Source organism: Falco peregrinus, chromosome 5 (genome assembly GCF_023634155.1).
Source record: "Falco peregrinus isolate bFalPer1 chromosome 5, bFalPer1.pri, whole genome shotgun sequence".
In the NCBI taxonomy this organism is placed as follows: Eukaryota; Metazoa; Chordata; class Aves; order Falconiformes; family Falconidae; genus Falco; species Falco peregrinus.
Window position 1 is genome coordinate 7,043,234 of NC_073725.1, and position 18,303 is coordinate 7,061,536.

At 39.8% G+C, this 18,303-nt stretch overlaps 1 protein-coding gene across 4 annotated transcripts in view; it reads right to left on the bottom strand.

Annotated features, from left to right (window-relative positions):
- ANKRD28 (ankyrin repeat domain 28) overlaps positions 1–18,303 on the bottom strand; it is a 128,714-nt gene that overhangs the window by 43,069 nt on the left and 67,342 nt on the right. For all 4 annotated transcript variants that reach the window (XM_055804436.1, XM_005230664.4, XM_013305363.3 and 1 more), the window contains exons 3-5: positions 16,004–16,082; positions 3,523–3,593; positions 284–484 (exon numbers count right to left, since the gene is read on the bottom strand). In XM_055804436.1, coding sequence (XP_055660411.1) covers positions 284–484; positions 3,523–3,593; positions 16,004–16,082 — 351 coding nt within the window. The remainder of the gene's footprint in view (positions 1–283; positions 485–3,522; positions 3,594–16,003; positions 16,083–18,303) is intronic.

An 18,303-nucleotide genomic window follows, 5' to 3' on the forward strand; every position in this document is an offset into this window, starting at 1 on the left:
ATTTTACATTTATCTATTACTAGTTTAGCTCCACTTAACTCAGGCAAATTTGCTTCTGTCTTAAGATGAGCGCTGTTAAGAACCTTCCAACTAAATTATGTAACGTGTATTTTCCATAACCATTCTCTACACAGATGCGTACAGAAGACAAATTCAAATACAAAATAGGAATTGGGTTTTTTTGAGCAGGTGGGTGAAACATGGTTTTAAACGGAGAAACTAAATACCAGAAATGTGAGGGACAGAATGACAAGCGGGAAACAAGGTAAGAAAAATAACTTACCTCAACGTGTCCACTGAAAGCTGCATGATGCAATGCCGTTCTGCCTGCTCGATCAGACACATTTACGTTGCTTAGGAGAGGCACCAAAGCTTCAGCGCATTTCACAGCTTTGTTTGCAGCTGCTATATGTAGGGGTGTCTGCCAGTTTTTATCACGAGCATTGACATCTGCTGAATGCTTTAACAACACCTGAACAGCATCCTGAAAGCATTTACAAAAAAACCCAAGCCACTTAGAGAAGATTTGAAATGCCAGCCTTAAATCCAAGGACAGTATAGCAGTAATAAAACTATTCACTATTTGTTATTTTGTAAACATCATCTTATGCTTTGTAAATATCATCTTGTACTTTACCATAAATCCAGATTTGGGGATGCTCTCAAGAACACGAGCAATACACACCCTACAGGATTCAACTGAATCAACCATTTCCAGGTCTTTTATCCAGTTCCTTAAGCCATCTGGCAAATTGTTTTTCATCACAACTAATTTCCAAAACTTCCATTGCTAAGGATTAATGAAGTACTATGAACTTAATGATGCGTTTCACCAATTTGCCAAGCAAAATTTTTGAACTATCAAAGTCTGGAAATGGCAAAGCAAAGAACAGCTTATTAAAACGTACATTCAGAGAACCACAGACAAAACAGCACACAAGAAGTTTCAACATACACTGTTGCAACTCCCGAAAACCATTTCAGAATGCTGCACTGAACTCCATCTTACAAAAAGATTATTCATTTCTTTTTGTTAAAAGTACAAGCTGTGAAAATTTGACAGATAAGACTAATTTTTACAGCAAGATAAACAAATTTCATTAAAATACGTGCACACAATTGGAATGCATAAAAAAAAAGTAATCTATTTGTAATATCAACATGATGATGAACAGTGCATTTTACGTCAGCTCCGTGACCTTCCCACAATTCACTAATGGCTTTCAGTGGTGTCCGACCCAAGCGCTGAGCACACAAATAAATGGTTGGCACTTTGAACTTGAAACATGTTACCACAAGTAGTTACTGGAAATTCTGAATTACACTGTGGTACAATAGCTAGGCATTATTCTCAACTACGAGCAGAATGCTAAGTAACACTTGATTCTACTATTACTATCTATTATTCTATCTATATTACATTGTATTTAAAATGTTCAAATTTCTTCTACTGTCAATGAAAAAGAAAATAGGAACAAACATAAAAGTGAAAATACTGCATCACAGGCCTGTAATTTAAATGAGAACTGGAACAGCTCTTCTCTAAAAAACTTAAGCAGACTTAGTACTTCAAAAATCAAATCAGTATTTTGAACTTCTGTCTTCTTTGAACCATATACTAAGAAAAACCATAATCAGAACAAGGGAATTTTAGAACAGCTATTAACCCTTTTGTAGAAGTAAGCACCATAGTATAAGCACCACGGCACTAGTATAAAAATAATGTATCTTATATTTTTATGTGCGCATGCATTAATGAATTTCAAGAGTTAGCAAGTCTGCTTAGGGGTCTGTTGTGGTGGTTTTAGGTTGAGTTTGGTTTGGTTTTTTTTCTTCGAAGTACACCAGGCACACAAATAGAGGCCTGGAGTGTGACCGTCTTGACATGAAGTTGCTTGAATTTGTGCAGCTGGCAGCTGCATATGTAATTCTGTAATTCCAGCTGTTTTGCATGTTTCAATGTTCTTGCTTAACTGCAGCTGTCCCTGTTTCCAGAGTAACTCCAGATATTTTACTGAAATCGTTATGAAGAGTTTTTTCATTACAGCTTTTTTCATCGAATGCTCAAAACCCATGTACGTCTGTCAGCTGGAAAACAGTGCCTACATGTATCAAACATATATGTGGGCTCCTATGACTTACTGTGTTTATAAATAGAAAATTCTGACAAGCAATTATCATTGCCTTCCGGATAAATAGTATGAATGGTTTACATGTTTGCTTTTGACTAGTATTTTGTTTAGAACTGTCCACATTTAAAAAAGATATGATGAACATTGTGGCATTACTTGAAGTTACCGTTTCGGTCCAGTTTGCCTGCAGCACTCTTCTCTGCAAGCATTACTGATAGAAAGAGCTTTATTGTCCCTCAGCTCTGAAGAATGCAGCATTTGGTGCTTCGGTCAGCTCCCAAAGGAGCAGCCTAAAAATACCTCAAGAAGAACAAATTGCATCTGGGAATAAAGGCATCCTCGAAGATTTATTTTCAAACACTGTTTTGAATAACACAGTCTCCACATAACTTAGCTATTAATGCTAGTGGCAACATATTGCAATCCATCCAGGGAATTCAAAAGCAAAAACTGAAACAAGGCTTGCTTAGATACTTCATGTATCAAATAGATGAAGTTCAATACTTGTCAAAACCAAAATATTCAATTCCATCTTCTCAAACAAAAATTTACACAGCATCTTTAAAAAAACCTTTACTTTTTTGAGACATACTGAAATGAGCATCAGTTTGACTCAGGATCTCAAAGGAGACTGCTTTGCATAAACTCTTGCACACAACAAGCTCATCATTTCTCTGTTTTGATCTTCCACAGGAATTTAAAATTTTTACTAGAACATCAACAATAGAGGAACAGCAACAAAGTAATTTCTTATATTGTTATATTCTCACGATTGTGTAACTGGTAGACTTAAAAAAACTTTCCACATATTTCATTTATAACTTTTAAAGTGATTTTCAATACTACCATTACTCGTTCATCGCTTTTTTTAAAAAATGACGTTTGCAGGACTTACAGAACCATTTATTTCTTCAACGCCTGAAGAGACAAGGATGTAAAAAAATAAAGAAATGCAAAGATTATGCCATAAAAGCTGTACTAAATCTTAATTCACCTCTACTTCCCTCATGCTGACCCATTCTGGTTACCTTAAGAGAAGTAAACTGGACTTGAGAACCCGGCATGCAGAAACCTCTGCTAGGGAAATGGCAGAGAACAAAGCTGAGCCCTAGAAGTTTATAGCTTTCCCCCCTTTCTTCCCACTCATGGATTTGAGATATATACACACACATACCTTCAACAGATTAAACAAACTGTTGCAAAAATGTTCTGCAATTCCAAACCTTTGGAGTAGTTTCACTTTGTAAACCCCAAACAAATAACAGAATTTATTTGTAATATGACAAATTATATGTAGTATTACAAATATGTAATATTTGTAATTTATATGTAAAATTTGTAATTTGAGATGTCTTATTTTAACACAAAGCAGTAAACAAAAAAAGCATACCTCACTACAAGATGCCACAGCTCTGTGTAAAGGAGTCAACCATTTGCTGTCTTTGGCATTAACTCTAGCTCCTGTAACAAAAAATAAAAATAACAGAGATTTATAATATATTTACAGGAAGACTTAAATATTTTCAAGTACAGAAATAGAACTATTGGAAGATACTTATTCTAGGCTCATTATTAATACAGCACGATGTAAAAAAGGGAAAGGAGTCTTTTCTCCAGCTAAATCCCGCCCTTTGAGGGAATTCTTTTAACACTGCACCTGTAATAGTCTTCCATCAAAGTGTACTCATCTTTTTACACTAGGTAATCTTTTATAACCTTTTGCACTTCCAAAGGCACATAAAAAAGAAAAGAAAACCCACTTGGGTAAGACAGACAGACTCCTTGCCTTCATTCAGCAACAAATCTCATACTTTCGCACTATAGTTGAAATTCTCCATTAAACCAGAGAAAGAGGCTACATTTATTCCCCATTGCTTCCAGTGTTCTTGTGGTTGGCGAGTCTGATGCGTTAGGTATATAGAACATACTGCTGCTTCTACTCGTAATTTGGGAAGGAATCTTCTCTACTCCACCAGGTCACCTAGGACCTCTTGGACCTTCATGGACAGGCTGTAATAACCACACCGCTCTGCTTCTAAAAGCACACCTAAGAAACAGCTGTTCCTGCCACCAGAAGACAAGGTCACACAAACACCTCTAAGGGACACAAGCCTGGTTTTGGTTTTTTTCCTTAATAATTAAAAGGAAAGAAGGATCTGAGGATTTTTTCTTTTTCCTGAAGGAAGCAACTGAACTGCATCCTAACTTCCAGTGAACTACAAACAAGAAAACTTAATCGTTAGGTGTAATGATTTAATTTCTTACAGATATATATACTGTATATACATATACATATGTATACATGTATATATGTGTTTGTGTAAAAAAACCTTATAATTTTTTTTATTCCCCGAGTGGAAATTTAGCCATCTTTATTTGAAAACTGCTGAGATCTTACAGATATGTGATAGCTTAGACGAAATACTATGTTTTTGAAAAAATAGTTTGGAAATACTGTTGGGAAGAGTTGATAGGGCAACACATGATATCAGATGGTAACATTAATGCTACATGTTCAAGGCTTATTAACTTCTCAGGCTAAACTAATATTGTTATGTCAGAACCAATTTTTTCCATGCAAAGAATAGAAAAGGATGGAAGGTCAGTAAGACACAAAATGTCAAACAGCTGCTGGTCAGGATACTCAGCTGAGAGACAGGTTGCTCTGAACCAAGCCTCCCAGACCTGCACTAGCAAAGAAGTCTCTCCCAGTACAGCTGAACAACCTCTCCAAGAAACTTAGCAGTCTGTACAAAATTGTAGTTGTATATACCAAACAAACCAAAGATTTTATGTCAGTTCTCTGAGTTTATCCATTTCTAGTCAATCCATCAGGCTTAAGAACACAACATGAAAGCTGATGCCGGATTCAAACTCCCACTTTGACCCTACATCTTCCAAGTGCCAGACAGAGCCTGAGGTCTAACTCCTGGCTACAATTTCAGGGATTTCCCTCATCCCTTACGCAAATTTCAGAAGCTTATGGTGTCATCCTATTTTTCAAGTTCAAAAGTTTTTGTAAAGTAAGTTCAAAGGAATGGGAAGAAAGTCCAAGTCCATTTGAAGAAAACCCTCACAAGCGAACAAAAGTTTAAGAGACCTAATCTTACCATAAACATCTGGTTTTGTCAATTGTCATAAGGACCTAGTGTACTGCACCATAACACAGTATACTGTATCAAATTCTGCACAGAACTTGAGCAAAAAAAAAATATTTGAGGATTCTCAAAATCACCAAAAATGTCTTGGGAAGTTCAGCAATCTTTGTAAATGTAAAAGACAATAACCTGAATGATAAGTGAGAATGTAATCAATAGATTTCAAATGTATCTGTAAATCTTGATTTGTCTTCCAGGTTACTGGTAGCCATGCTTCTTTCTTTCTGTTTTTTATTTTAGCAGATGAGAGAAAAATAAGAGCCAAAACGGTACTCCAAGCTTCAGCTGACGTCATATCTACAGCCAACAGCCAAGGAGTGAAGACTTCCAAAGTCTAACTGATTTCTAATTTTAATTCAAATGTCTTTGAAGTGTTTTAAAGGAATTAGGGGAGTTACTGGGTCGCTAATCACCATCATGATTTTCCTCAGGAAAATACACTTGCAAGATTTGATGTGAAGTCAGATCCACCCAGGTGATGAAGCCTAAGACAGGAGAAGTATCATGCCCAGCGGAAGGGGAGAGATGTACATTTCCACTGCAAGGAACCAGCAGTCACCTAAGCTCTAGTGAAAATGTGCTTAAACTCCGAGCTGTGTTTACGGGTTCAGCTAAGTAATTCCCTGACATTTCTGGTACTTTAACACACAGCCTAAAATCACATCAGAAGAGAGCAAAAATAAATACAAAAAGATACTGTACAAAAGGTGTTCCCAGTGGTAAATTAATCTAACTTGCTAGGACTAAAGCCAAAGAATATCTGAAGGTAGTTTTTGTTTCTGGTAAGGAAGAAAGTTGGCATTAGGTAAAGAAACACCTAAGGAAATTTGATGCAATATCTAGAAGTAACATGGTCCTCTCAAAAGAAAAAAAATCAGCAAAACATCTGCCCCCTCCCCCTAAGTGATATGCCACTCAAAGTAGCAAGAAACCCTAGGTCTAGTCCATCCCGTAGTTGAATTAGTGTAATATGTAGACAATAAAATAAACTAACTTTTCAAATGTACAACTGATCTGTAAATTCTCTGACAACGGGAAAAAAACAAAGTTAACTTCTGACAAAAGACCTAAATCTCTGGTGGACTTAAAGAACCACCAAACTTGTTTTTTCTCCCACAACAAACTTTTAAAGGAGTTCAAAACATGTTAGAATGAAAGACAAATTTTTTAAAGTAATAATCAGAATAAGTGTACTACCAAAAATCCACATATGCACTACTAATGCGGGAATTGCAGCTCTAGATAGGTTAAATAGATAATACTGTAAATTGATAGAGATACTTCTCTCCTACGTTCCTCCAAGACACACTGCGAAGAATGATTCTAATTTCATAGAACAACTTCTCTAAACAGCTTTGGATTTGAGAACATAATCCCCCTCTAGGCTGTTCTTTACTCCCTAGCACATGATTTGGGAAAACATTATGCATTCCCTAATCCCACTTTCAGATGGTCTCCATGAAACATAAAGCTCTTTCAACCCCATCATACTCCTACCATGCGACAGTGAGGAAGTTTACAGCCTTCATCCTCTGGGGTAAAGCCCTACTCCAGATCATTGCACATATTAGAAAGTCACAGGTTGGTCAGGGTTGGAAGTGACCTCTGGAGATCACCTAGCCCAAGCCCCTGCTGGAGCAGGCTCACCCAGAGCAGGCTGCACAGCATCGCGCCCGGGTGGGTTTGAAGGTCTCCAGAGAAGGAGACTCCACAGCCTCCCTGGGCAGCCTGCGCCAGGGCTCCGCCACCCTCCAAGTAAAGAGCTTTTTCCTCATATTCAGCTGGAACTTCCCGTGTTGCAGTTTGTGCCCGTTGCCCCTGGTCCTGTCGCTGGGCACCACTGGAAGGAGCCCGGCCCCGTCCTCCTGCCACCCACCCCTAAGGTGTTGGTACGCACGGGTGAGACCCCCCTCGGCCTTCTCCAGCTACACAGCCCCAGCTCTGCCAGCCTCTCCTCACCAGGGAGGTGCTCCAGGCCCCTCACCAGCTCCGCAGCCCCCGCTGGGCCCTCCCCAGCAGCTCCCCGTCTCCCGTGACTGGGGAGCCCAGCGCTGGGCCCAGCACTCCCGATGGGCCTCACCAGCCCGAGCAGAGGGGCAGGATCAGCTCCCTGCACCCGCTGGCCACGCTGCCCCTAACGCGCCCCAGGCTCCCACCCGCCTTCTCGGCCACAGGGCCACCGCTGGCCCGCGGGCAACCGGCTGTCCCCCAGCACCGCCCGGCCCTTCCCCGCAGAGCTGCCCCCCAGCAGCCCACCCCCAGCCTGTGCCGGTGCAGGGGCTGTCCCTCCCCAGGGCAGGACCCCGCGCTGGCCCCTGTGGGACCCCATGAGGTCCCCTCCCCCCGGCTCTCCAGCCTGCCCAGGCCTCGCTGAGGGCAGCACGGCCTGCTGGTGTCCCGGCGGTTCCTCCCAGTTTGTGCCATCGGGAGACCTGCCGAGGCTGCGCTCCGTCCCCTCAGGTCACCGATGACCCAGCTGAACAGGACGGGACCCAGCGCTGACCTGGGGCACAGCGCTGGCTACAGGCCCCCGGCTGGGCTCTGCGCCGCTGGTCGCAGCCCCTGAGCTCTGCCCTCAGCCCGCGCTCAGCCCATCACTGCCCGCTCACCCAGCCAGCTCCTGAGCTTGCCTGGGGGCTCTGGGGGGGGGGCACTGCCAAAAGCCTGGCTCAGGTCAGCGTAGGCACCACCCACCGCTCTCCCCTCATCTACCAGCCAGTCATTCCATCGCAGAAGGCTATCAGAAGGCATCATTTCCCCTGGGTGGATCCATGTTGACTACTCCCGATAACCTTCTTTTCCTGCACATGCTTTGAGATGACCTCCAGGATGAGCTGCTCCATCCCCTTTCCAGGGATGGAGGTGAGGCTGACCGGCCTGTAGTTCCCTGGGTCCTCCTTCTCGCCCTTTGGGAAGGCTGGAGTGACACGGGCTTTCCTCCCGTCCTCCGGCACCTCTCCTGTCCTCCACGACCTTTCAAAGGGGATGGAGAGTGGCTTGGCAACAACATCTGCCAGCTCCTGCAGCGCTCAGGGGTGCATCCCCCTGGGTCCCACGGATTTGTGGGTGTCAGGTTGGCTTGAGTGACATCTAATGTGATCCCCCGCAACCAGGGGAAGTTTTCCTTTCTCCAGACCTCCTCTCTTGCCTCCCGTGTCTGCGATACCCGAGGACCGGCCCTGGCAGCAAAGGCTGAAGCAAAGGCGGCATTCAGTAACTCTGCCTTCCCCGTGGCCTCTGTCACCAGGGCACCCACCTCACCCAGCAGCGGGCCCACATTTCCCCAGTCATCCTTTCCCTACTGATGTACTTGAAGAAGCCCTTCTTGCTGTCCTTGACCTCCCTCACCAGATTTAATTCCAAATAGGCCTTAGCCTTCCTCATCACGTCCCTGCACGTTCTGACAACGTTCCTATCTTCCTTCCAAGTAGCCTGTCTCACATATAAAAAATAATTACACCTTTACTGAATATCTTTTTCTTAAAGATTATTTGTTTCATGGTTTCTTAAAGACAGTTTGAACACACGTATGTACATAATTCACTGTACAACACTGCCGATGTAATATTATCTCTGTGAAGCTCAACCTGCTGACGTGTTAACCAGGGCAATTCTCACATTTCAAATGACAGTTAGGCAGCTGTTTGCTCTTTCAAAGCACAGTGCAGCATACCTCAATCCCCAATTCTCAATAAACGAAAACAACAAACAAAAAAACCCCACCCTACCATACTAGATCTTCCAAGACTTCAGGATCTTCATCTTAACATGTTTATCAAAACTGTTCAGAACATCTGTTTAATGTACAATTTCTTATACCTCAATTGTTTTAAGTCAGAGAGCTTGCAGCAAAAGGATCTGGGGACTTGCCAGAGATAGCAAATATAATACTGCAACATGAATACCCGTCATCATTGCTTGAACTTAAGAACTGATTATGTAAATTACACTCCCTTAAAACCACACCTTCCAAACAAACCAACTTATTATTCCATGTTGGTGCACTAAAGCAAAATATTAAACAAGATCTTCCCTTTCGTCACCATCTTTGCTAGTACAGCCTAGTAAGTTTACACATCGAGGCAAATATAGAAGTAGGATTTTTGCTCTGCAAAAGGGGAGGTGGGGGGAAATATTACATATTTTTCTTCCCTCCTCCTTGAATCTTACATTCCACTTTGCAAAGTTGCATTCACAAGACTGACAATTAGAAAGACATGTTTTATTTAGTAAGTCTAGTACAGAAACTCAGTGGTGCTTACTTTTAGCAAATTTATGTTCCAAGAGACACATTTTCCAAATCAGTATGTACACTGATGTACAGAGTGATCCTGGAAGCTTTGATTATATCAGTCCATATCTGGCAATTGCACATTTAAATGTGCTATTAGCCACCAATACACCTGGACATATGTTTCTGCAGTCCAGCTGTTACTTCATTGGTGTCAATATCCTTGCATTCAAATAATAACTATCACCTCAACCATCTTTTGAAGAGACAGGCAACAAATAATTGGGCAGGAACTGCTGTAAGGAACAGCCACACACCTCCTCCTTCATCCATGATGTACCACATAACTATATACAGCCATGTCTCAGCATATCACCTCTGTGTTCCTCTCGTAAGAACTTTTGCTGTGACTCTCTTCCTGAACTACACTGCACCAGAACTCTTCCTATTTGTAAATGCCCTTGGAAGACTTAACAAATGCAGCAGCTACATTACTCATGCGTCACTAGCTGAAAATAGATTAAAAAAAGAAATACAACAGAACTGACAAGACAGTTTCATCCTCGCTCACAGTACTGACTTAAGTACTGAACTGCCCTCCACTGTTATTTGCAGTCTGTACTTTTAGACTGTCAAGGGTGGTATTTTCCCTTGTTATCGTACAAGATGTGACAGCAATTAAGCAATAGTATAAGCAGATAAAACTTAAGTGTTTTCATTCAGATATGTAATACAGACATCTGATGTTCAGTATTTGAAGCTCCGAAATGTTTATTTAGGAGTAAAAGATGTAAATAAGATCTTTAGATTGTATTTAAAGAAGCTAACAAACTTTGTCTTAATTACTATACTGAAAGAATTTTAGGAATTATATTTGCAGAAATTAGGAAGATCCCATGTATAAATCACTGAGAATAATCAGTAGTCCTACTGTAATTAGATTCTATTTAATTATTTTCCTAAGGGCTAGTATTAGCTTCAGAAGTTTTTCAGTTTTAAATGATCCACTTTTTATCTAGAGAAGATGACCATGGAAGTACTTAAAAGTGGCAAGCAGAAATTCTCAAGCTACACTGGGGAATGAACAGATGGAGGAGAAAACTTTTCCTTAAATAGAAAAATTTATGAACATTCAGGAGAATACAGAAAGACTTTGTAAAGTAAAAGAAGATTTGACATATCAATTGGAGCAATCCATAATAAAAATCTAGGGTAATTTCCTACTGAGAACTTGGATACTTGGAAAGCTATTGCTGCAAAAATAGTAAGATCTCATTGAGAGGAAGCTTCTTCTTATTCATAAGCTAAATACACAGTAGTGGATCTATGGGGGGGGGTGGGGGGTGGGGGGCGCAGAATCAAGAGTGGGACAGGACTGCAATATCTTTTGACCAGCCACAATGATGCTTCAACAAAAGTTTTTATTTTTATTGCTTAAAAAAACCCAACAGAAACCCCCACCCAAACAACAACAACAACAAAAAAAAAACCCACCCAAAAACCACCAACCACCAAACCACCCAAAACCCACATCACCAGAAAAACACATGGACACACTGGCCACAAAAGGGAGGAAAACCACAGACAAGTCAAAGTCACCCTCCAGAACTTTGCTGCCTTGTCAGTGTAAGAAGTCCATTTTCTTTCAGAACTTCATAGTTTGTGCCACATCTTGGCCACCTCGAGCTTCAGAGAGCAACATGAGGTTGACTCCTCAAGCTACTGAACGCTTCTACCTTTTCATACGTCGGTTCCATTTTCTCTCTCAAAGAACACCAGCCCTACTTTCTTCACAGCAACTGGCTGTTACTGCTGCCAGAGGGAAGTTAAGACAGCTCAAAAAAGGTAGCCAACACCATTGTCAGATGAGGACAAAGCAGCTGAAAGATACAGCCCATGTAAAAGGAGCCCCTGTGAAACGCCTTCGGCATGTGGGTACATCTGCAATCCAAACAAAGGGAGCTTCATGCAGCTGATATTTTTGCAGCAATAGCTTTTCAACAGCTGAGCTGTGTGACTGTCATTGAATGGATTTTTAATACTTCCATAGCTTCAAACTTAGATGAAAGAAAACTCAGAGATGTCTAGAGTGGAGTAACATTGGAGGGTCTTTACTATTTTCCAAAATCTGTTATTACTACAATGATAGTTTTCCAGCGTCAGCACGATTCCTGCATTTTCCAGCTGACCTAGAGGAAAGCTCAACAAAAACTTGTGGGCTGCCAAACCTTAATGAGATTGAGTTTGCCCACACACTCATGTAGGTTGAGCTCCATGCAGTGAAAATTTCGGGTTAAACAAACAGAAATGTGTTGTGCTAGTGTATCATGCAAGGTAGTAACTAAATCTATTCAAAAGAAAACAAATAGATAATTCAGATGTTTATTTTAATAAACTATGTTGATTTCAGCGAAAGCAATAATAAGTCTGCATGGTAGTTTAAAGAAAACATGTGAAAAAAAGCTACTAATCAAAAGAACACATTCTGGGAGCACACTAATCTGTCCTGCTTCTCACATGACACTTGCCTGCAGAATAAGACTCTGATGGCATGAAAAAAAGCATAGGACAAAGAATTTTTTTTTCTAAAGCAAGAAGCCTCTCCAGAACGTTCACATGCAGGACTTAAGTGAAAGCAAGGTTTGATTTTTTTAATCAGGACTTCTTGGGAAGAACAAAAAGCTGGACATTCAGTTAATTAAGACTTCATTATTTTACTTTTCTACTTCTCAGTAGCTTGCCATCAAGTATTTACACAGTTAAAGCCAGTGCTATTATGCAAAGTAGACAGATGTATTTGCGCACCAGGATGCAGAGTTGTACATCATAAAAATACAACTGTGATCGGTGTTGTGACTCTTCACTGAATACAAAAAAGAAAACACTCCTAAAATTATGATTCTCAAGTGATTATGATACAAACTTTTGTTCCATCATTCTGCAGCTGATAAACAATCATCTTCACACCTCTTTCTTACTTACTGTTCACCTCGTTACCTAACAGGCTTAGGGATGCTAATTGCTTAACTAGCTACAATCTCACAGGGAGAGAGACTGGAATATTTGGACTCCCACAGACAGACCATAGCGGTAGGACAATTTGTTGACAAGACTTTCGCATCTGCAAGGGACAAGTTCATTAGTGTTCAGTGAAACACTGTCTCAAGATAAAATGCAAAAGGCAATCTAGATGTCCAGCCCCAAACTGAAGTCACTGAAGCAATTCTCTGCTGTTTAGTCTGTATCCAAACCATCACCTCCAGGTCCCTTGGCCAGGTGAAAGATTACAATAGTAGAGGTCACAAAGCAACCTTGAGGTTTAGTGAGAAAATATCTCAAAGAATCCAAAACTAAGTAAGTGTGCTTGTAAGACTGAAAACTTATTCCACAAAAGTCTGAAAACAGGCTGAATTGGTTATACCTTCAGAATGTGGAATACAGGTTGCTTACATCTATAGTGAAGTAGTATAAAGATACCGTAACAGCAATGTACGATCCAAAATACATACTGGAAAGCAATCTGGATCCCCTGGATGGGATGCAAAATACATTCCAATCAAATTAAAAAAACCCTATACCTAGGTAACGTATGATACATGCTTTAGCTAAGAATAGATAATATTGAGAAAGAATCAGGCAAGAGCTACTGAGTAGTAGAAAGATTAATACTGACTTCAGTAATTTTGAAGTCCAGTTTGTAAAAAGAACACAAAAGTCAAAGCAAACAGTCTTTGTGGGATGGCTTGCACAGCAGGAAAACACCAAAGTGGTTCCCAGTAACATTCCAGCAAAACTACATTAGATGACATTACAAGTCACAAAGCCAAGCTCTCACAAGGTGAGAAGTGCTAGGATGGAATTTGTCTACACTACTTAATTCAATTGCTTGTGCAAATATATTACAACATATTAAAGCCGCATAAAAAACTTTACATGCAAATTTACTGCACAGAGGAGATTTCTGAACAACTATGTTATTTATTCAACAAACAATATATTTTCTCATTGTTCCAAAAGAGGTCCCGCAACACAGCAAGCTTTCTTCAAACCTTGCTGTGGTAACAGATGTTCTTTATTTGCTCATATAATGCTCATCTATTATGACAAAATGTAACATTATACATCTGTTTCAAAGGAGAGATTTGATTTCCAGCTGAAACACAATAGATTAATTTTCTGTATCTTTATGAAATGGAGAGGATAAATACACTTAACCTCTGTTCCCCATCTTCAAATTAAGCAAGTTAAAAGAAAAATCTTGGCTTGTGCATTTTGAGACACCTAGACCTGATTTCTCAGAAATGGCTGGTGCAGCACTTCAGACACAGCTGTGAGCACTCACACTTCACAGACCACAAACACTTCAAATCCAGCATTCAGAAATGAAGAAGTCTAAAATTGGTGACTACTTTTTAAAGAGTCTGGTTTACACTGCTTGCCTAAAACCACAGCTTGCAAGCAGGTAACATACAGATCAGCGCACAGCCTTTCAAACTGAACAGCCTTAACAGACATCACACTTTCTCATCTTGTAATGCCCTTCTTTTTTCACTTACGCACCAACAACCGGTGACTGTGCCTCCTTCACTACCAACCAGATTCATTCCCAGCGCAGCCCCCCGCTTTGAAATTCATGAGCCCATGTTTCTACAGCAAGGCACAAACATGCAACTGACGTCCACAGCATAGTGCATGAGCACAGCAAAGTTACACTGATATTGCCTATACATGCCACGGCTTTTGAAGCTTTTGATTTTGCAACTATTTAATACATTGTTTTGGGTAAGTAAATCTTGTTTTTCATTAAATAAATGTTATCTGAGACATATTAATGCCTCCCAGTCTTCCTGAACAATCTGCAGACACAGCAGCACCACACAACCTCTCCTCCAATTTTTAGTTCTTCACTTCCCTCTTTTGTTCTCCAGTTTTTCTTACACTTATCCCCAGGCTATGTGCCCAAATAGCATGACTAACCTTTCTTTCCCTACTGCCATCCCCCAGTCAGGGTCTCGTTTCATTAATATCTGAACTAGAATCTTGCTCCTTCCATAAGCCCTTTGCCCAAGAGATATGTGTTTTTCCATGACAGTTGTGGTAACTGGACTCTTTTTCACCCAAAACCGTCAGAAGCTTCACTTCCAGAAGTAGCCGACTACAACTTTGCCAAGTTTATAACATGGTTAGTTGTTTGGGGGTTTTGTTTGGTTTTGGTTTAATCATTGTGAAATCCCGCACCCCCCCAGCCCAAAAAAAAAAAAAAAAAAAAAAAAAAAAAAAAAAAAAAAAAAAATCCTTGCCAAATCCAAGACTCCTTTTCAGAAGAAAGGGGTCATTATGTATTTTCAAGAAGTCACCAGAACTTGTTTTTTTTCTTGACAGGAAAAACAGCACCTTCTCAAGAAACACAGGTAAACTTTTCTGGACAAATTACCACTATAGAATACTTACACGAGAAATATATATATAAATATATATATAAAAACATACATAATGTGATATTAATTAATTATAATTATATATAATTATAGAGAGTATGTATAATATGTATATAATGAGAAGATTCTATCTTGTTAAATTATAACAAATGAAATTGTGCCTGGAAATTTCAATTGAAAGCCTGAAAGCCGCTCCTACAATCTTCGAGTGACGTTTCCTTAAAGCTACATTTGTTACTGAAGGTTGAAGGGGAGGGTGGGGGGCAGTGGAAATAGCCCGCTTCGCACACATAAGGTGTGCCATTAAGCAGATAGAAGACTGAAGCAGTTCTATGGGACCGTTACAAGTTTTAATCTTTCTATTTAATCTTAAAGCTCCATATCATGAATTCAGCCTCAAGCTACCTGATGGGTAGATTTGTCCGAGATCAAAGATAATCAACTCGGTATCTCAGTTCTCAGTCATGAAGTTCTGCTTTCAGGATTTTGGTTTAGTTTCTTGGGTTTCTACCTTAAAGACAGAAGCATACTGCTTTAAAGAACTTGTACTTTGTCTCCATACAAATAAATAGAAAAGAAGACAACAGATCTGAAAATTTTCAGCTGATCCTAATTATATTCTGTGTATTTAAGCCAACAGCAAAGGATACTTAGAAATAATATAACCAGCTCTGGGTGCAATCTTCTGTGTTCAACTTTCACTGTTTATCTGAAGGCCACTTCTGACCAAAGCCATGCTGCTAACTTCTACCTACAATATATACAGTATTACTTCTTTAAACTAGAGTTAAACTACCTAAAGCTGATCAACCTACAAATAAAAATGACTAAAACTGATAAAGCTTCCTCAAAGAAATATTTTAGAGCAGAACTATACAGTATTATAACACTGATAAGTCTGGAAACCAGAATTTTAGTATAAACATATTTAATTTCTAGTACATTAAATATCTCAACAAAAGCTACACAGACTAAGATGTACATAAATATTTCTTTGGATGTGCATAGAGTTATCTTTTTCCCATTAACAGGAACACAACATACCAGATAAAATAAGTAGTTCAATAATTTCTGCATCTCCCAGATAGGCAGCAGCATGTAAAGGGGTCCTTTTCTCATTATCCTGTGGTAAGAGGGGGGAAAAAAGGTTTTATTTAAAATAAAAAAGTATGTTTTAGCATTCTGTATGAGTTATGAAAAAATAAAAACACTGCATAAAAGTGCATCTTCCAAATATTTTACATTTTATAGCTTAGAAAACATAATTACTCTAAAGACGTTAGTCACATTTACTAAGACAAGCATGCTTCTCCCTAAGGAACTCTTAATACCTACAAAGTCAACTAGTGTTTTCCTGATATACACAGACTGACAGATGCTCATCACATCTTTAAATGAACCTATCAGTTAGAAATCACCATGCACTTCTCTCCAGAGACAGGAACACGAGGCTGTCCTACATAGTTAAAAACAGTACGACACCTTAATGTGCAAAAATTAGTGAGAAACATTTTCTTCGGTTAAATTTAAAGTTAGTTTCAGAAGTTATTTTTTAAATAGAAAAGAAGCTGCAGTGAATAGGGGCAAAAATACTGAAATCTGATTTCAACTGTTTTGTTTAAATGAGCAAAAAGAAGGTAGAGATGCAGCTTATATTGCAGAAAATTCTCTGGAGCATAAAAGCAAGACCCAGCACTTTCCATTAGTTCAGGCTGATCTAAGGTCCTTTTGAAGGTACAAGTGAGAGAACTTACATAGCCGTACACAATGTATACTGATGAAGATTCATTTTTGTAAGACCAGCCCAAAGTATTTCTCAGCTCTTTCAGGATCAGTGCCATTTTCCCTGCACCAGTTTACAGCTTAGTCAGAAAAAAAAAAGATCGCTGTCACATCACGGTGAGTGACAAAAATGAACAAGAAGAACCAACCAGTTTGCTCTCTGAAGGCAGGCTGCTGAGAAATCAGAAAAGAATCATCAGCTGGCATCTTGGCATCCTGGTTATGGCCTAACCTCTGCTTAGATGCCTGCATCTTTTTTGGTACAGTTTCAAACGTACCAGGGGTGAGAGATCAAGATAACAGTCGCAAGAGATGTCTACTAATTTAACTGCTGTGTCACAAGTATGATAAAATTAACGTGCATTTTAATTGACATTTTATTGTGAAAAGCATTCCTCTCCCTCACCAAAATAATTCACTCATTCAGTGACTCCCTACTTGAGAGCTAGCAGCATACAAGAAGAAAATTCAAGTTCATGGCAGGACACATCTGATAGCAAAACTAGAGCTGCGACCCAAGAAGTCACTTCTAAAACAGAAAAGACAATTTCAGAACTTAGAACATTCAACCCCACCCCCCAAGACACCCCCACCCCCCCACCCACACTGCCCCAACCTGCTCCCTGTTCAGTCCCTGCTCAGAAGTTGAATTTACAGTTACCATCTTATCGTAGGTTTCCTAACGCAATTTTTTGGAATTATACACAAGTAACTCCAAACTGAGCAGTGCAAACCTGACCCTGATGCACCCTGAATAAGGACTCAATACTACTTACTTATCAGTAACATCACATAATGCCTCACAGTACCAATTACTTGCCAGTATGCGTTAATAGATTACACATTTATGACAAAAAAGACAGCCCCTGGCAACAAAGGACTTACTATCTAAGGGTGGGGGGGGGGGTGGGGGGGGGGGTGGGGAATAACAGACAGACAGGAAGCACAAGGGAAAAAGTAATACACATACTAAACTTGCTTGCCCAGCCCAAAGGCAGTGAAGACCAGCCAGCAATGAAAATCAGTTTTCATTCCTCCAGTCTGGAGGAGCAGAGCTACTATAGCTAGCTAATATTTCGCAACCCCATTTAAGCTTTTTGATAATGTTAAAAGAGCCTATAATCTACAGATTAAGAAACACAGAAAAAAAATGAGTATGATATTATACTGTCTGCAATTTCAGTGTAGAATTAAAGAAAGTAAGATAGGCCGTGAATAGGTCCTTTTGTAGAGACATTATTCACTCAGGAACACAAGCAAAAACTGCATTTCCCACTTAAAGGGAAAAATTCATTATTATCAAAGTTTTCATCACATTTGTTGTGGTATCGGTTTGTTCGATTTAGTTTTTTGTTTGCTTGTTTGGTTTTTAACATCTAAATGACAGAAGTCATGAAATAACCAATCTGATAAAACCAATCAGAAATCTTGGTGGAGAAATATAATGGTGGAGAGAAGAGAGCTGTTTGTCTAGAAAAATGCTAATCACCCAAATATACTTTCCTGAAACACCCATGGTCCAAACTTCTGATAAAATCCAGCCACAATTCTCCAAAAATCCA